Genomic DNA, 20295 nt, shown 5'->3' with positions numbered 1-20295 from the left:
AAATAGCTGTAGTCAGTATATGAGATACATTTCCAAAATGGCCTTATAAAGAATTTTTAAGAAGATGTCTTCTCAGAATAAAAGGTCAAACTGTTTAATTTTTTTTTAATTGAGTCTTTTTTTAATACAGTAATTTTATTTTGGTTTTGTAATCCGACACAAAAGTAAACAGGCAGTTTCACAAACACAGGTAGCAAACGTTGACATGCAACTATGAAATTATGCCGCCATTCTTTACAAAAACCCTAAAAAAACTTAAATAAATTAACATCCCTTTACTTTTGCTTGGTTTTGGTACAGTTACATGTGTTGCATTAAGACTTGCTCCATATTTCAGCTTTGTGGATTTTTTTTTTTTGGACTGTCTGAGACTGAAAGAGCCATAATTGTCTGAATTTTAAACAAAATGCCACACAAAACTTGCTCTGATCCTGTATCTCCTCACTGGTCTTTCTTGCTTTCTGTTGGCTCTTCCGCTCCATTGGATTCCTGATGAAGCTCTTCGCTGCCCTCTTCTGTCTGAGGATGGTTCTGCTTTTTGTTCAGCTTCTTGGACTTTTGGAAAAGCTCATTCAGGTTGAATTCTCGAATAATGTTCTCCTGGAGGGGAGAGTGAATGTTCTAGTTATAAAGCTGTTTCACTTTAGTGAGTTTAAAAAAAAAAAAAAAAAAAAAGAATTAACACAGTAAAGATAATGTATTAGATAAAGCAGAACAGACAAACCTCATTAAAGGTCCAAGACACAGCTCTGCCCTTGTTGTCCACCATTGGACGTCTCATAACTTCCCGTCCTCCTTGAAAAAGCAGCAGAGATGGCAGCTGCTTAGCCAGAGGAGATGTGCTTACCTTGTACCTGTTTATTAAAAAAAAAAGAAGAAGACCAAGTCCCAGAATTCATATTGTAGCATTAAGTTGATAATTAAAAAATTTGAGTAAATACAAAAAAATAAATAAATCACCTTTGAGAAACCTCTCCATACCGACCAATGTCCACCTTCCCAAACCGGAGCCCAGCACAATTGTATCTAAAATAAACAAAAATAAAAACAAGGTAATTGACATTCATTGGATAAAAGGTTCAACACCACATATCTAGAATGAAAAACCGCTATGCCTGCCTCCTTAATGGATTTCCTCTTAAGGTCAGGTGGTGTTTAATAATAAAAAAAAAAGAGACTTGATTGGCTGCATAAAGTCACACGACTATTTTAAAATATTTAAACTGTAAGGATGGAAGAAAAAGATACAAAATATAGATTCATGAACGAATCCATACTTGTGTTACAATAGGGAAGCTAAAGTGTCATTCATGATACATTTATACACCACCAAGAGGACATGTATGAGAAGCTGTGAGTATCAGCAGTACAGACCATGGAAGCTGCAGCTGGATCAAAACAAAAGATATTTTTAGTTCAGTGTACAGGTGCTGGTCATAAAATTAGAATATCATGAAAAAGTAGATTGATTTCAGTAATTCCATTTAAAAAGTGAAACTTGTATATTATATTCATACATTACATACAAACTCATATATTTCAGATGTTTATTTTGTTTAATTTTGATGATTACAAATGACAACAAATGAAAATCTCAAATTCATCATATCAGAAAATTAGAATATTACTGAAGACCAATAAAAACAAAGGATTTATAGAAATGTTGGCCAACTGAAAAGTATGAACATGAAAAGTATGAGCATGTACAGCACTCAGTATTTAGTTGGGCCTCCTTTGGCCTGTATTACTGCAGCAATGCGGCGTGGCATGGAGTCGATCAGTCTGTGGCACTGCTCAGGTGTTATGATAGCCCAGGTTGCTCTAATAGTGGCTTTTAGCTCTTCTGAATTGTTGGGTCTGGTGTATTGCATCTTCTTCTTCACAATACCCCATAGATTTTCTATGGGGTTAAGGTCAGGAGAGTTTGCTGGCCAATTAAGAACAGGGATACCATGGTCCTTCAACCAGGTACTGGTAGCTTTGGCACTGTGTGCAGGTGCCAAGTCCTGTTGGAAAATGAAATCTGCATCTCCAAAAAGTTGGTCAGCTGCAGGAAGCATGAAGTGCTCTAAAACTTCCTGGTATGTGGCTGCGTTGACCCTGGACCTCAGAAAACACAATGGACCAACACCAGCAGATGACATGGCACCCCAAACCATCACTGACTGTGGAAACTTTACACTGGACTTCAAGCAACGTGGATGAAGTGCCTCTCTTCTTTTCCTCCAGACTCTGGGACCTTGATTTCCAAAGGAAATGCAAAATTTACTTTCATCAGAGAACATGACTTTGGACCACTCACCAGCAGTCCAGTTCTGTTTCTCTTTAGCCCAGGCAAGACGCTTCTGACGCTGTCTGTGGTTCAAGAGTGGCTTGACACAAGGAATGCGACAGCAGAAACCCATGTCTTTCATACGTCTGTGTGTGGTGGTTCTTGAAGCACTCACTCCAGCTGCAGTCCACTCTTTGTGAATCTCCCCCACATTTTTGAATGGGTTTTGTTTCACAATCCTCTCCAGGGTGCGGTTATCTCTCTTGCTTGTACACTTTTTTCGACCACATCTTTTCCTTCCCTTCGCCTCTCTATTAATGTGCTTGGACACTGAGCTCTGTGAACAGCCAGCCTCTTTAGCGATGACCTTTTGTGTCTTGCCCTCCTTGTGCAAGGTGTCGATGGTCGTCTTTTGGACAACTGTCAAGTCAGCAGTCTTCCCCATGATTGTGTAGCCTATAGAACTAGACTGAAAGACCATTTAAAGGCTTTTGCAGGTGGTTTGAGTTAATTAGCTGATTAGAGTGTGGCACCAGGGGCCATCAATTTTGAACCTTTTCACAATATTCTAATTTTCTGATATGATGAATTTGAGATTTTCATTTGTTGTCATTTGTAATCATCAAAATTAAACAAAATAAACATCTGAAATATATGAGTTTGTATGTAATGTATGAATATAATATACAAGTTTCACTTTTTAAATGGAATTACTGAAATCAATCTACTTTTTCATGATATTCTAATTTTATGACCAGCACCTGTATTTCCTCTGCCTGCCTTAATATTTCTAATTGTAACCAAATGCTTTGTGAGCAAATCCACCTGCACTTAAAAGTTATTCAATTCAGAAGACTCAGCAATTTCTTTTACTGATCTATTTTCCTTCAAGACATTCAGAGAAATCTAGGCGGCTCTCAGACTCCAAATAAAGAACAAATCGCTCACTTCAGAGAAAGGTTGGCAAAGATGGGAGCGAAGGACTGGCAGTCAGAGGACCAGTTGGCGTAGAACTCAACAAGCCAGGTAATGCGACCATCCCTCTGCAGCTCCTCCTGATGATGACACAGATTTGGTACAAGAAGACCACCAATGTGAAATGAAATACTTAATGTATTGCATTCAATTAATTCATTTTCACTGCTCTATTATTCAACGTTTAAACTAGAAATTGACATATACAGGTTTTTTAAGGCCTATGGAAATTATTTTGACTTTAACAGTTTAACTAATAGCTGATATTTTTGGGACCTAATAAAAATTACACGAGAACAAATGTTACAAACTGACATTGGTAGAAACTAGTTCAATTTACTTCAGTAACTTACTGAAAATATTAGGATTAGTTTTACAGCATTGTACTTTTACTTGAGTAAAAATATACAATAGGCCTCGTCTTAAAGGTATAGTGGAGGATGTTCATTTTCCGAGTGGATCATCAAAATAAGCCGTCCTCCTAAATGTCAATCATTCTGGTGATATGTTCACTTACCAGTGGAAATCTTTTGGAAAGTAAGCTTGTATGAGTGATGCAAACAGCAACTTTAAACAGAGCGTGCACGAGGAGAAATGGGCTCGTGCACGCTCTTGCACGCGTTTAATAGGTGTTCTCTCTCAGGAGCGGGTACAGGGTTGTGTTTTTTTTTTTTAAAGTGGAGAGGGCGGGTCTTTTCAAAAATTCGTGAAAACCACACTTTTAATTAAAATTCCTGGATACTGCATTTTAGTTTCTTCACTTGAACCAAACAAGCTTGTGTTATACAAATATGCAAGAAATAGCGTTAAAATACAGTAAACAGTTTATGGTAATGTAACCTTTTCTTACAAGCTGTTGATTTTGTAGGTTTTATAAGTTGAATGTATTTTGAAGAGTATTCATTCCACCTAAATTTTAATTGTGTAATCATTGTGTCTTATTATTTTAAATATCACAATATGGATATCACTTAATATTTGGTACAGTTTCATATAATTTTGGAAAATATTCAATCAGTTGTTATGCTCATGGTAAGTACTGTAAATCATTTACTTAGTACTTGGGTATCATTTTTACCAAATACTTTTTTTCTCTGGAGTAATTTATTTTCACTTGAGTTAAATATGGTGTACTGCTACTCTTAAGTACAATGTTTGGGTACTTTACCGACCTCTGGTTACAGAAATCTTAATTTAAACAAAACAACAAAAAATAATAATTGGCAACAAATCAAACTAAACACTGACAATGGACGGAGCGCTAATAAATGCACTTCACTTGGATCTTAAGACATGGCTGCTGAATGTATCCTCTCAGTCTCTAATCCCGCTCCATCTTTTACGACAATTACCGTAAAGAAAAGTCAACAACATTAGATTCATAAATACCAATTAAAATGAACTACAATCTACTTTAAATCACTAAAACTACCAACTTTAAAGTCCAACTAGTTTAAATGTGACTGTTTATTCTATTGTATTAAAGAATTTAAAAGGCACTACCAACATATAAATAACATTGTCAAACTGGGTAATTTATCCAATTCATTTCTACTACATACCCCCAAACTATCGGCCAGTGGAGGCATTGCTTCACCTCTAGTATAAACATGATTTATTAGATTAAAAACAAGAAGAACTTACATCTATGGTTTTGTCGCTGAAGTACTTTATGTACTCTGGGCCCATGTAGAGAGGAGGCTTGCACGTCATGACAAATGCTACAGACAAAGAAGGAAATATAAAGAAAACAGATGTAAATACTAATTTGAGTATTAAAGGCAGACGCTTGAATTAATTAGATTATTTTATATGAAATTCAAGATGATTCAAATAATACAAATGCAAGGACAATACATTTTTTGCATTAGTTGTTAGAGATGGGAAGTAATCAGGAAAGCCTGGAAGTAATAACAATATTAACAAACATTTAAAAGCAGTTTTCCAAAAACTCCCATCTATTGCTACCTCAGGTAAAGATGTCTAACACTATAGCTTCATAGATCCTCCCCCATAATCAAGATGATGCTTTAAAACAATCGTTTGTTTTACATCAAAGCTATCGGGAGGTTTTGTTGCAAAGAAATCTTGACTGTTGACTTATAGAAAGCATAAGGTATATTTATAATATTAGGACAATAAAAGCACTCTATTGAAGATAGAGTTTAAACCTTTATAGTTTTAATTTGCATGTTAATTAAATGTATGAAAGTACATTTCAGTAAATTTCCACTAAATGTATTTAAAGACTTTTACACCCTGTTTTTAAAAAGGAGCGCTACCGCAGGTCATTCATCCCTGCTGCCATCAGACTTTACAATGCTGCACTATAACTGCAATAACGAATGTGCAATAACTATTTAATACCCTGTGCAATAATCCTGTTAAATAAGAAAACTCAGCTGTTATAGTTATCTCATTACCCCACTGTTGTTCTTTACCTGGTACCAAACAATGCCAAATCCGTACATGTATACAGTAAGTCACCTTAAATGTACATATCACCTTAAATCTCTGCCTCATTGCCTTTTTTTCTCAACCCAGTGTGTGTGTGTGTGTATATATATATAAGGTGCATGGGGTGTATATATATATATATATATATATATATATATATATATATATATATATATATATATATATATATATACACCCCATGCACCTTTTTTTCTCCTTTTGGTACCTTCTTTTGACTATTGAGCCAATCTTATATCTTATCTTATATTATTTAAAAGGAAACTAGAAAACCTATAGCTTATGCTGCACACTTCGGTACTTTGTTGGTCAGTAGAACTGGATGAATTTGGGGTCCATTTCACCAAAGTTTCTTTTTTATTTATTAATTAAATTCTCTGTCCCAGTGTGGATGCTTTAGGAGCAGCAAAGAGAACATGTGTTCATCCATGGCTTTATGAATTCACACTGTTCAATACACTGTGTGGTTAGGGCTTAGAGCTTTGAATCCTGATGATCTGAGTTTGAGCCCCCCCGATGGCAGCCCACCGCTCCTCAAATGGATGGGTTAAATACAGAGGTACATTTCTCCAATGTGAGATCAATAAAGTTGAATTAAATACTGATTGCAGTGCTGATCTGTGGAACCCTAAGGAATGACTGACCTACACACAGAGCGAGGTAGAGGATGCCCAGCCGAATGTCCAGCCTGAAGAAGAGGATTACATTGGCCACTTTGCTGAACATGAACAAGTTCCCTATGTGCTGCTCCAAGGTTACTGAAAAAGAAAAGAAGAATCATTAACTTAAGCATGTAGGGGAAAACCTTCAGACTTCTGAGCAAGGTCAAATGAGGGTGGGATTACTCTGCACCTATAATGTTTACACAATAAAGGCAGGATTTCAGGGAATGACTTCCTGGATGTGTCCTGCTCTCTTATCTAAACTATCAAACAACAATTAACTTTGTATTCACAGAACATTTCTATGTCACATTAAAGACAAACAATAAGAGTTGGACTTACTGGCTCTTCTATTCTTCATCATCACTATTGCACTCAGAAACATCAGTATCTCAACTTCTCTCTGTAAAACATACAAACAAAAACACATTTATAAACAATCTCATAAATATTTAATAAGTTATTATCTTATCAGAGAGCAGCCCTGCATGCAGCACCACCCCCTCCTCTCCCAGCATGCTCACCCAGTCGAAGTCACAGGAGTTGCCGTCCTCCCGGTCGGTCGCCAGGTGCTCGCACAGTCCAGGAGTCTTTCTTACCACCAAGAAGGCGACGGTCATTAGAAACGACACGATATAGTAAGGTTTCAGTAGCCATTTGTAAATCTGAGGTAGATGATACAAAAGGGCGAGCACTCCCGTTATTAACCCCATGCTGTTAGAGGAGACAGTCCACCAGGACACACTACAGGGGTGAAATGAAAAGACAGCTGAGAAGCGTGGGTTACACTGCGCATGCGCGCACAGCACAACTCTTTTTTTTTTTTCTTTTTTTTTCGCGCTTTTTGGGTACAGCGGCTTGCCGTAGATTTGGCGGGTACTTCCGAAAGAACGTAAACAAAGCTCGGTGAAGATGGAGGAACACGACACTCCAGGAGAGACTGAAGATGTGAAGCAGAAAGAAAACGAGTCCACCGAGAAGCAGAGCGATACAGCAGGCGGTGGAGAAGCTTCTGGTAAAGCGGCGGAGGAGACGACTGCTCGGTACAACCGGCTGAAGCTGTTCGATAAAGTGATCCAGAAAAGCCTGAACAGGTTCATAGAGAATGCCAGGTAATATGTCAGTAAATCTGCTAAAGAAACAACATTTTAATTAGTTCGATCATGCTATACTAAATGTTAGTAGTCTATGAAAATGAACTTCATTTAACCCTTTATAGGGCCCTCAGTGAAATACTTTGAAAATCAACGTTATTGGAACATAAAAAAATATGGATACTTTGATGGCAAAAATGTATGTCAATGTAATAAAAAGAAACGCCAATTTCCCGAATATATTAAGAAAAATGACAAAAGTGCTTCTATAAGAAATTCATGCAAAACACTGAGAGTGAAACAAACGCATAACTTTGGTACAACATAACCTTAGAGGCATTAATGCTGAAACTGAGACTTAATTTTTTTAGTTTATACATCTAAATATAATAGTTAACTAGAATTAGGAACTTTTTAATTTTTCACCTTTTTTTTTTAACACGTTTTTGGACTGTGGTAGGAAGCCAGAGTACCCGGAGAGAACCCGTGCATGCACAGGGAGAACATGCAAACCCCATGCAGAAAGACCCAAGGCCGGGAATCGAACCTGAACCTTCTTACTGCATGGCAGCAGTGCTACCCATTACCTTTTTTTTCTTAACTTGAGAAATGATAACGATGAACAATGCCATAAATGTCCATCTCTAAAGGTCTTAACTTAGCCTGGCCCTCTTTTTCTCCAAAGCAAATTATCTTAACATGGTCTTGGAAAAAAAAAAAATCAGTTTTCTTCAGATTTGTTTTTCTAAAGATTTATGACCTGAAAAAAAAGCAATAAACACAACAATACTTTGCTTTCCATAACTGCATGTCTTTTTTTGTTCACAAAGATGAAGCAGAAAAATTACAAATCAGCTGTAAACGAGGCAAAAACAACAGGGCTGACACATCTCTCTTACAGTTTTAAGGTATTTTCCAGTAAGTTCCGTCCGCTGTACAAGGAGAACGTTAAGAGGATGGAAGAAATTCACAATCAGTTTACAGTGGTGCTGCAGAAATCTATACAGGTGAGAAGCACAATATGTAACGCATGTAAAGTTAATTGCCTTTTTAATTGTTTACATTTGCAGACAGCATTGGAAATGGTTTTTTACTGATGTATTTTTTTTTATTATTTACAGGCTGTGTTATTAATTATTCAACTAAAGTTTTAGCAAAAGTTTTGTGGTTTTAATCTTGGTCTGAAAGAATAGTTTGTGAAACAAAATGTGTCATGATGGAGTATAAACTGGGGTCTCTGTGCTTCATTTGATGCTGTCCTTCAGCAGGAGACTGGAGAAGAAGCCCTTATAGTGAATAATGAACATCAGTAACATTGTGTACTAAATTCTCACTTATTTCTCTCTTCAAATTAAGGAGGACATCATAAAATTAATGGAAGAAGGCAAGATTGAGAGCAAATTTCAAGAACTGGACAAGCTTGAAAATGAGGCAAAGGACAACCCTGAACCTGCATGGTCAGTAGAAATCTTTACTTTCAAAAAACTTTCTCATTCTCACCATTTTTTCTGTAAGTAAAAGAGCTAATTAATGGCTTTATAAGCATGCGCAGGTGCTTGTGTTTTTTTTTTCTTCTATTTTATCACCATTATTTGTTCACTTAATAAAAGTGAGTGCAGAATATTAAGATGTCTTCTGGAACTGCTGACTTAGTTCTCTTTTGCCTTTATAAGGAAACAGTTACTGGTTAAATATTAAACTTAGTAGTATTTGGAGATTTAAATTAATCACACCGAAATAAAAAAATGAGCAAGCTCTTTTATAATAAGACAAACTCTTTTTCTTTTAATAATTATCAAAGCTGTAAGGTTTTTGGTCTCCCTTTTTTTATCATTTCTCTAAGGCGGCCCAGTGGAGTTCCTGAACAGGACTTCTGCAGCTTTTTGATGCCATACTATCAGAAGCAAAAAGCTTATATGAAGCTTGAGCTGAAGAAAATTCAAGCTGAAAACGCCGCGCTGGCAGAGAGGGTTCGAGCCGGGAGAGAGAAGATTGCTCAGACTGAGCAATGCGTTTCAACGGATGTGGATGAGTGGAATGTAAGGAATAAGACGAAGCAATTTGTATCATACTTTAAAGATTTACAGGCTGCAGCTTTAATAAGTCTAATGTCTCTGGGGGCTTAAATTAGACATTGATCGCTAAATGTTCTTTTCCAGGCCAATACCTATTATCTTGACATCAGTATAGCAGATCCATGCATTGGTTAATTTTAAAGAATTAACTTTTAGTTTATTAGGCAAAGAAGTTTGAGGCAAAAATGAAAAAATAAACACATTTTTAAAGATTTAAATATTTTTGTGAATTAAAAAAAATATTAAATGGTCAAAAGTTAAAATCCAAATTGATTGATTAATGGTTCTTTTTTGTTTGTTTTTGTAATTTTCAGGCAAAAGTGATCGACTTTGAAAGAGTGGCCTCTTCCCTTAACCCTGTTGATTTTTTTGATGAGTGATTTTTTTTTTTTTTAACACAGCAAACTGTTTAAATGTAAATATTTGTTTACTCAACCATTATGTTAAAAAATAAATAAACAAATACAGTTTATTATGTTTGTGGGTCTTTTTTTAATGTTTGCACATGGTATTACGGTATTTGGCGTGTTTATTTTCGGTATTACGGTACATTAGTCATGAAAATAAAGCCACAAAGAAGAGAAGGAAGCCAGTTGACGCACGTATGGATAGCCGCTAACCGTAAACGGATAGGAGAACTAGAAAATATCGGCTTTTTTTTTCTTTAAATGCGTTTTGTGTATTACTATTGATTGATAAATATGACAGAAATGTATTCCACTCTGTTTGGGCCAAATGAAGCCCAGGGACCGCCGGGGTCTTCGTCTTTAGGTTTTGGAGCCGGAAAACCACCGCCACCCATCCCGCAGAATCAGGTCTCTATGCCGGGGCAGATTCCACCACAGCTCGTGGATGAAGGGCCTGCTATGCGAAAGTCCGGAGTCATGAACGAACATTTCTATTTACTGCGAGAGCTTCCTGGTACAGTTCCATTATTACACGACCCGGATACATTGGGTGATATTTGTATTCAAAACATAAAAATATAACGTGTTATTGGCTAATAAACACTTTGTAAACTACCGTGCTAACAATGCTAACTACACAGTTGAAGCTAACTTATTAGCCAATCTTTTGTCATAAGGACAGTTTCTTTTTGTACATTTTGACATTAATACATTCTCATTTAAGCTTAAATTTAAACGATTTGTTTTAATAGACTTTATAGTTTTGCTTTTTCCTAATATAGACCAGAGTGAATGTGCTTCCTTGTAGCATCAACAGTCCTGGTTCACATAATGTTACAGAGTATGTCAAATAACTTTGTCATAAATATATATATATATATATATATATATATATATATATATATATATATATATATATTCGTGAGGAAACCTTTGCTGACATAAATTTGTGTCTTTAGTTGGAAACGAATTAACAGGCAACACAAACCTCATCACACACTACAACCTGGAACATGCCTACAATAAGTTCTGTGGGAAGAAAGTGAAGGAGAAGCTCAGCAACTTTCTACCAGAGTTACCAGGTAAGTTGAGCAACTACACTGTCATTACATTTATTTTTAAAACTTGCATAGGCCACTGCTAGATTGAGATTTATTCACTTAAAAACTTGAGCAGCCTCTTGCCTTTAAGCTGATGTAGGACTGAAGTTTTTAAATCTCAACTTGGTTTAGTGAAAAAAGCTTAAAGATTAGGGTGATTGCAGTGAGTTTCTTCAACTTCGAAGATTTGTCCAGTCCAGATTCAATTATCATTTAGAATGGTTGTCATTAGGAATCCTAAGTTGAGCCGTTGAACGTGCCGCTATATTAGTGAGACACTTTTGCACATTATGAGTATCAGCAGAGTTTTATAAGGAAAATACTTTCTTATAGCAATAAGAGATTGGATACAGCTCAATAAAAGCTAATTTGATGTGCATCTGTTCAAACACGTTTTCAGGAAATGTATATCAGAGTAACTTCAAAATGGGGCTGTGATGAAGACAGCTTACAGTGACTCCAATCTGTCAATCAGCTCCTCCTAAAAAGCTGAGAGATTCTTGGATCTAAAAGTGGCACAGAGATGCAAAGTTACTTAGTAGCCTTATATTATGCTGGACAGTCTAAACAGAGGTCAGTAGGATTTCCGAACACACATACCCTCCCTCCACGTTCCTCCACTGGCAATGCTCTCCATCAGTACCAAGGGAGGGTCTCAGATTGTTTAGAGCTGGAACATCTAGAATTGCCAGTAACCTGCCATAACTAAGATTGATATTTGTAGTAAATTTTTTTGTTCTGTGCAGTATGCATTTGTAAAGGCCCCTATGGAAAGCATTTGCAATTGGGAGGGACATTCAGTGCAATTCTTCAAGTTGATTGGGTTAATTAATTAACACATTCCTCCCATGTTGGGCTTTTAGCCAATCACAGTGGCAGCTGTGAGGTATCACATTCTTAATCTGTTTAACAACTAACAGAGTTAACTGATAAACCAAAGTCTTATTAAATCTGGTTGGGAGGAAAATGCAAACATCTTTCCCAACCACAAAGTCAAAAATCTTTTCCTTTTGCTTGTTGTTGTTGGTCTGAAACATTTCTGTGTCAAGGCTAACACAACTGTTGTCTTCTGGCAAAAATGTTTTTGGTAGTTTGTGAGTTCACAAATCTTGCCACAGTTCATCTTACTTGCAAGCCAAATAGACATATTTTATTGCCTACATCTTGTTCACCTGATTAATCATGACTTTTTTTTTTTTTTTTTGGTCTTTTCGCTTTGAGGACAAAATGTATTTTTATTCTCATCAGCTCAGCTGAATGCACGGTTTTGACCTGAATAGAGGATTTCTTAGGGTTTAAATCTGGCTAATAATATTTCTTGATATGTTGGGTGGTTTTATATAAATATGTGATTCAGTTTCCTGCTTTAAGTAAAAATTGCTCAAACTCATGGAAAAACATCCCAGCACTACCTTTACACCTTGGCTCTCTGGGTCAGTTTGTGATGCCAGTGGCCACAAACAAAGATTTTAAAAAGGACAGCCATCTTAACTCTGACAGCCAGATAAAAGCTGTTGTCAAATCGATCGTTGTTCAGCTGCGGCAGCTTGCCAAAATAAAGTTCATGCTGTGCAAAGCACAATTTGAGACAGTGACCAACACATTTTTGAAAACTCCTCTTACTGTAATGCCCTTAATTTGGTGTTGGCATCTTCAGTTGCCCATCTGCAGACCGTTCAAAATGCTGTTGCACAAATTTTAACTGGGACATGTAAGGTTGAACATATCTCCCCAGTTTAAATTTCACTTGACTGGCTGCTGGTTAATTTTGAAATTCTTTTATTTTGTTATAAGTCTTTAAGTGGCCTTGCCCCACCATATATCTCTGATCTCCTATATCCTGATGTACTGCTTTGTTCTCCTTGATCAACCTGATCAGGCAGGCAGACTCCCTCTTTGACTATTGCAGTCTCATATTTCCTGGCATTCAATGCCCAAAAGTACATGGGTGTTGGTTGATTTAAATGTTTTCTCTTTTATTTTCTATATTGTTTTTACTTATTTATTTATATATATTTTTGATTAATCCTATGGTAATTCTGCTTTTTTTTTTGCAACACTTTGTTCCTGTTGTTTTTTAAAGTTCTATATAATTAAAAGTGGATTGGATTGATCTATGATCCACAAAAAGTCAATCTGTTGGAGGTCTGTAAACTAAAATTTCTAAAATATCATGTCTCAAAGTGAAACTATTTTCACTGTTTGCACGGTACCTCCATGGAACCCCACCTCAGTCAAAAAATAAAAACAGTGGTGCCACACAGTGTTTTGTGGATGTCCATTTCGCTTGTAATTTCCCTCAATGTTTCATATGTTACAACACCACCAACAGGTCTGGCGCTCTTGTGGAGACACACAGGAAAAGTTTCTGAAATAATAAGCATTTTGTTTTTATGTGAAATTAACAAACTGTTGATATTTGATTTGGATGTTATTTGAGCTAGGGATACATAGTATAAAGATGGTCACTATGGCTGTATTGTTAATTATCAGTCAGCTTTATAATTTAGCTACTGTTGCCTAAACAGATCCGATCTAATAGACCAATTATTATTGCAGTGCACAGGACAAACTCTTGGAATATAAAAGCCTACTACATTCCACTTAGATTGCACACCCCAACATTGGGACAGCCTTAAACTCAATGCTCTTTGTAGGGTTTTTTTTTTTTGCTCTTACTGAACATAAAAATTAAAAAAACTTGAAGTGGTTGATTGAGAATTATTGAGTAAATTTGTGCCACAAATACAGAAATAAACCCAGTTTTGTCACAGAGACTCCATCCATTTCATGTAAATGGACATAGCAATTACATATATTTTCTGAAAGCATACCTGCAGCCACACTTATCCAGCTTAGGCTGCTCTGACCCGTGCTGCAGAAGTATTGATAAGGCAGCTCACACTAAATCGCTGAATTACTGTTAAGTAATCTCTAGATAAAGAACTTAATTGCTTAAAATAATGTATATTTTACTCTTAGCAGTTTCTTGTCACTGACCAAAAATGGACCCCAGAGTTTCGACAGTTATTTGTCTTGTTTGTTGCAGGTATGATTGACTGTCCGGGTACTCAGGACGGCAGCTCGTTACGCTCCCTGATAGATAAGCCTCCAGTGTGTGGGAACTCCTTCAGCCCGCTGACTGGTGCTTCGCTCACAGGCTTCAGACTACACACAGGACCGGTAATATTTCAGTATTCTGTTCCTTCTGCTAGCATCTTTAACAGATCAGTTAACATTATTATGCATTGTAAACTAATCCAAGCACATTTTCCCAGCTCCCAGAACAGTACAGACTGATGCACATACAGCCTCCAAAGAAGAAAAGCAAACACAAACACAAGCACCACAGACCACAGGACCCTTTACCTCAAGGTATGACAAATGAAAAGTTTAAATTAGAATGAGTGTGACTGGTCTGCAGAACACTTACCGAGCTGCTTCTTCAATGTTTCAGAAACTCCCTCAGACTCTGATCCCAAGAAGAAGAAGAAAAAGAGGGATGATGATCCGGATCGAAAGAAAAAGAAGAAAGACAAGAAAAAGAAGAAGGTGAGAATAATCTTTTAATACCAACATGGTGATTTTCTTTTTCTCTATGTATAAAATGAATACTTTTTTTATAACCTCATATTGGGCTTTAAACATTCAGTAAACGTTGTCAGCCTACAGAATTAAAGGCCTCATTACTACACTTTGGGCATAGCAGTAACTTTTATTATTGTTGATCTAAAAGTGGCTGAAAGTATTTGAGAATTTCTTTTCTCCCTTTAGTTAGTGTTAGCCTAACCTCTGTCAGACAGACTGCAATTTAATTTATTTGGAACTTTCTAGCATTTAAAATTAAATCTAAATGGGGTAATTATTGTTTTCTTACTGTTTTCCTTTCCTGTCGGATAAATATAGAAGTAGTTCTGAAGGCGTTCATGTTGTGAGTGACAATTTTATGCCAGCTGTACTTTTTTTTTAATTATTTTTATTTATGTCTTATTCTTTCCTGATTGAGAGCAAATTAAACAAGACAAACAGAGAAAAGCACATCCAGCACTTTTTTGTACTTACTTTGGTACTTTTTTGGTACCTAAGAGACAATTGCATATAAATAAATGTTTCTTTTTTTATTTTAAACTGTTGTACAGTACCTCTCCTAAAAAATATTTTATTCCAGCGTAGGGCTGGGCGATATAGAAAAAAAGGTTATCGATTAAAAAAAAATGCATATTGATCGATATCGATAATTATTGAAAAGATTTGAAACCATACCGTATTTTATGTGCAGCTCTGCCTGGACTTTTTATAATATTGCTAAATGATTGAATTTTAATAAAAAACACTTCGACTTCGAATTAAATCTTTATTTAACCAACTTTTTTAACCATAACAGAATTGTTTTAAAGAAAAATAACTTAAGAGACCTGAGTTATGTTATTAAATACTGACAAAGAATAAACTTAAGTGACCAGAAATAAATATAACAAATAAATAAATGCCCCCCCACCGCCGCCGCCGCCCCCGTTTCCTGCTTTAACCTGAGTTATTACTTTGAAGTTTCTGGCCCCTCAGCATTGTTATCTCAATTGTTAGAACTACGTGGGAAACTGCCCAGAACTGAAAATATATATATATTTTCCGAAGATTCCTCGGAGGAGAGCTGCGTCGGGGCCTACACAGCTTGTACTCCTGCGGCTGTGAGCGGCTGAGATGATAAAAAAAAGTTGGTTTCGTTATCAGACTGGTTTTCACTGGTTCCCAACACATTTTCTAGATGACTGTGGTTTGTTTTTGGTCCGACTTGCCATGACCGAAATACTGCCAGACTGGCGAACTACAAAAACCTTTCTTTGAAACAATTTCCTCCGCCTCTCCTTGCTGCACAGCTTCATGTGCTCTGTGTTGAGGTTTGAGAGGGCGGCGCTTGGTGACGTCGTGCCTGGGTCCGCAATTGTGATTGGTTGGGAGGAAGCAGTGACTAGCATAAACCTACATGCTAGGCTACAATGAGAAGGAAGGAAAACTGCGTTTCTTTTTTATCGAACTTTTATCGACCCTCTTTTTTTCTATTGCGCCACACGTCTATCGATCGATATATATCGTTATTGAATTATCGCCCAGCCCTATTCCAGCGTCTTTTAGAAGAAAATCATTAATATATTTTCCTATGTAATAAATCCTAGTAGTATTAACTCACCAAACAGATTTCACTTTGGCCATTTCTTTCCATCCCTCTTTGTTATTTTTTTGTTTTTTTTGGCCACTCGATTTTCAACCTCTTGTTTATCATACCAAAGTAAACTACACATTTATTTTTAGAACGGTTCAGGGCAGAATGCAGAGGGATGTTCATTTCCTCCATTATTTTTTTTCTGGTGTAGGCATAAGTACAAAAATTATTCTGAGAGCTTCTACTCTGAATAAAAAGTGATGCACGTTCACAGATATTACAATCGTATAATTTGATTTTCGAGCCTTACAAACTGTCCTTGCAGAACATTATTTTTCATTTTAAGCCAATCACATTTCAATTTGATCAAGGGATTTTACACATATCAACAGCTTTTTTGTAGCACCGGCTTTATATTTATAGTCTTCTGTTGTTTATAATTTGCTTTAAATTCTCCATTTCTAAATTTCCAATATAAATAGTTAAACATGATAATGATAAATGTTTCACTTTATTGTGAAATTCAATGATCAAGTTTTTTAATTTATTCAAGGTTAAACCCAGAGTTAATTAAAAGATTAAATGTATTGTAGTTCCTGGGACTCCATAAACGATGAAGTCTTGGTTGCTAAATTCAAAGCCCCACTCTCTTCATGCTAAGGCCAACCAGTAAAATAAAATCATGATTTATTAAAGCATGCCACCATGAAATAATTACATTGTGAAGTAGTTTAACCAGCTTATCTTAACAAATGTTTCTATTAACATGTTAAATTGACTTTGAGGATGCTATTTTTATTAATATTTTAGTTTTTGATTATTCAGCATTTGCATGATTATAGGCAAACCAATTTCAGACATGTTTTTATTTTATCTGTTGTGTGAATCGTGCCCTAATCTGAATATAGATTCAAAATATAAACCTGTTGTGTTAATACATAAACCAGACTTGATTTTTTCCTCTAATCCAGAACCGCCACAGTCCAGACCACCCCGGCCTCGCTGGATCCCAACCCAGCAGCAACAGCCTCAGATAAACGGAGGCCCCCTGTGTGCGTCTGTTTGAATGTGTGATTTTTGTAAGTGTGTGTTTTACAGGTTATGTATTATAAAAAAAGTATGCTTAATGAGATGAATGGCTGTATTGTGTGGGTGTGTGTGTGTGCAATGAGTAAACAGATGGGATGGATTAAAATGCTAAGATGTTACAGTTAAGTGTAAAAAAACAAGCTGTGTGAATGAACTGAGCAGCCATTGTTTGTGTATTACTTTCATTTGTTTTTCTTTTGACCATAATGCCAAACTCAAATAAAATTTGATTATCAAGTTTGTTTCATTACAAGTCTGGATCTTTATTATTCAAAGACATATACAACACATTTGGAATTTGACATATATCAAATAAAGCACATTTTTGGTAATTCAACTTAGTTGTGTGAAGAAATTACAACCTGAACCTTAGTGATACAGATGGACAAACTGTAGAGGCAAATCTTTAAAGCTGAGATGTTTCTGCATATAGGTCACATGTAGCCACAAAGTTCTGCTTACATCAGAATTCATGAATAAAATTGAAGTTTCAGTTTGTTGTCATGAGGTCCGTTGCTGTTATTGTTGAAACTGTACATTTATGAAAGATGGCTTTGGTTCATAGAGGAACCTATTTGGTAGAGGCATTATTGTTGCTTAAACCTCTTCTGCCATGAAGGTAACAGGAAAAAAAGCACAATATCGAAAACTTTCTATAGAAAAAAAAAAAAAAAAGCAGACATGCATCAAAAAAATTACCTTTCAATTGATTTCAAACAGTTTTTATGTAATACAAAGATTTTGTTTTCATTTAAGATTTCTTTTCTCCTGCTGGCTGACACACAACACAATCTAAAACTTTTTATTTGAAAATCAGATGTGAAATCACATCAGGGAGAAAAAGCACCGCCAGCATCTCTAAAACCTTAAGTTATCATACTGTACACACCCACATACTGTAAAACAAGCTGAAAATGTTAGAAAAAAGTAACAAATCGCACCTCAGTTCTATTTACATTTGCTTGCTAAGTCAATACAAGACCAATAAAATAAAAGCTGAATACACATTAAATCATCCAAGCTTTTTATAACAAGCCATCTACATATTATTCCCTTCTTAATGCTACTGAAGCTAAAGTATAAAATATACTCTGGTATCCGCATTTTATACACAAACTAGTTCATTTATGTGCAGAAAGCGAAAAATGAAAACTTTTAAAATTATTCAGACACTGTAACAATCACCCGTCAGTCACATTTTCCTATACAGAATTATTCCTTTATGTATTTATATAAAATTACAGAAATGTTTGGGTTTCAGTATTCTTAATAAAATGTGTGTTGCCAAAGTTAAAAATTAGGTTTTACAAATGATATATATATATAAATAATGGAAAGTTATAGAAGTAAAGATTTTCTGTTGATCAAGCTGGGGCAAGAAAAATGGAGGTAGATGTAATATCTCAACATCCAACCATTTCTGTGTAAAAACTTACAGATGGGCTCAGATATAGGCGAATACTCCAAATCTTCTTCATATGCATCATGAGTCTGCTAGTTTAATCGGCGCATTTTCTATATCAGGGCCCCCTTTCATAACCTGACAACAGCCAGATGCATGTCTCGCTCCGAGCGAGACATGCATCTGGCTGTTGTCAGGTTACCCCTTTCATGCATGTCTTTAATCTATCCTTTATGGTGCTGAAGCAGAAATGCATTTAAAAACATGTGTCAAACTAAAGTCCTCCAGGGCCCGTGTCCTCCAAATTTTAGCTGTTAGCTTGACTGCAAGCTGAGGACGGTACCAGGGACATATCTACAATTTGCATGACTTGGGTTTGACACCTCTGAAATATTCAGCGCAGAAGTACTTGCGGACTCCGGTTTGGAACTACTGGTCTAAAAAAAATCATGAATTGATCACATTCCATGTATTCTTTGGTAATACAGTAGAAAAAGCACATCTTAATATACATATTTAAAAATTGATAAGCTCTTGTAACTGTGCTAGAAACCTCAAATTTTTTCTTTGGTGTCAGCGGGTTAGTACTGATTGTCAGGAGAGCACTTCAAGTAAGATGATGTCCACAGTTTGACCTTTGCCCCCCTTGATCTTAAGGTTTAGGTTTTAAAACAGACTGATTTTACTGAAGGATCTAAATCAAAATAAATAAAACAGCAACAAAAGCTGATGACACATTTCTCCACATTAAAAAAAGTCTGACTGAACAAAAAAGCTTTGTGATGCGGTTTGGGACAGAGAACCAGAGATAACTAACAGAAAAAAACAACAACAAATTATTATGAAAACAAAACACTAAAAACACTTTTGTGAATGAGAAGAAAGCTGAGGGCTGTTTCACAAAACCAAGATTCCCTGGCTTAATTACACCTCGATTCAGTTTCGCAAAAGCAGCAACACATATGTTACCATGGTGATTTAATCTACAGATAGCCTGCTTCAGACCGGGCTAACAGCCGAGCTTAGTTAATCCTGGTGTGTTAGGTTTTTTTTTTAACCAGCTTACATTAAAGAACCACTAATAAATACTATTTACCGTAGTCATCTACTACTATTTGGCATTAGAGGATAGAATCACATCTATGCTTCCTCCAGAGAAGTATGAACTGCCTCAATGTGGGATTCTTCAACATTTAAAAGGTAACATGAGTTAGGCAACACATCATAAAATAAACTTAAGAAAAGGCAGACTGCTGCTTTTTACTTTTTGATATGGTGCGGGACTGTGCACACATTAAGATATAATGCCATAATGTGCAATAATGTGAACAGAAAATCCCAACATTCAGGTACTGTATGGTTATGCCTCCTTTCAACTATACAAATTGATTCGGTGCATCAAACTACCTGAACACATCTAGCAGCTTCAGCGATGCCGACTGCATTTACAGCAACATGGAGCTGGGCTGATTCAGTCCAGGACTCCAGAACCTGTCTCTCTCTTCTAAAACAGTCCTTCCTTTGTTCAAACTAAAGGGCCAACCTTTCTGCTGCTGTGAATCACAAGGATGGCGGACCACACC

At 36.1% G+C, this 20295-nt stretch overlaps 3 protein-coding genes across 3 annotated transcripts; 2 read left to right on the top strand and 1 right to left on the bottom strand.

Annotated features, from left to right (window-relative positions):
• Nucleotides 1-116: 116 nt before the first annotated feature.
• On the bottom strand, nucleotides 117-7171 carry tmx2a (thioredoxin-related transmembrane protein 2a). Its single transcript, XM_038292590.1, has 8 exons — nucleotides 6909-7171; nucleotides 6727-6787; nucleotides 6367-6480; nucleotides 4892-4968; nucleotides 3221-3327; nucleotides 961-1026; nucleotides 725-854; nucleotides 117-600 (listed from the first exon to the last, which is right to left on the bottom strand). The coding sequence occupies exons 1-8, from the start codon at nucleotides 7095-7097 to the stop codon at nucleotides 442-444; spliced, it is 903 nt and encodes a 300-aa protein (XP_038148518.1). The 5' UTR covers nucleotides 7098-7171; the 3' UTR covers nucleotides 117-441.
• A 66-nt stretch (nucleotides 7172-7237) lies between these two features.
• On the top strand, nucleotides 7238-10030 carry si:dkey-6i22.5 (polyamine-modulated factor 1). The gene is made up of 5 exons (XM_038292593.1): nucleotides 7238-7496; nucleotides 8380-8485; nucleotides 8835-8935; nucleotides 9322-9517; nucleotides 9868-10030. The coding sequence occupies exons 1-5, from the start codon at nucleotides 7297-7299 to the stop codon at nucleotides 9931-9933; spliced, it is 669 nt and encodes a 222-aa protein (XP_038148521.1). The 5' UTR covers nucleotides 7238-7296; the 3' UTR covers nucleotides 9934-10030.
• Nucleotides 10031-10120: 90 nt separating this feature from the next.
• med19a (mediator complex subunit 19a) lies at nucleotides 10121-17557 on the top strand. Its single transcript, XM_038292591.1, has 6 exons — nucleotides 10121-10474; nucleotides 10920-11042; nucleotides 14110-14243; nucleotides 14339-14435; nucleotides 14518-14612; nucleotides 17193-17557. Exons 1-6 carry the CDS (start codon nucleotides 10255-10257, stop codon nucleotides 17256-17258), a joined length of 735 nt encoding a protein of 244 aa, XP_038148519.1. The 5' UTR covers nucleotides 10121-10254; the 3' UTR covers nucleotides 17259-17557.
• The last annotated feature ends 2738 nt before the right edge of the window (nucleotides 17558-20295 follow it).

Source organism: Cyprinodon tularosa, unplaced genomic scaffold (assembly GCF_016077235.1).
Source record: "Cyprinodon tularosa strain WSP-4 unplaced genomic scaffold, ASM1607723v1 ctg314, whole genome shotgun sequence".
Taxonomy (NCBI): Eukaryota; Metazoa; Chordata; class Actinopteri; order Cyprinodontiformes; family Cyprinodontidae; genus Cyprinodon; species Cyprinodon tularosa.
This window is presented reverse-complemented; position numbering and strand designations above follow the sequence as displayed.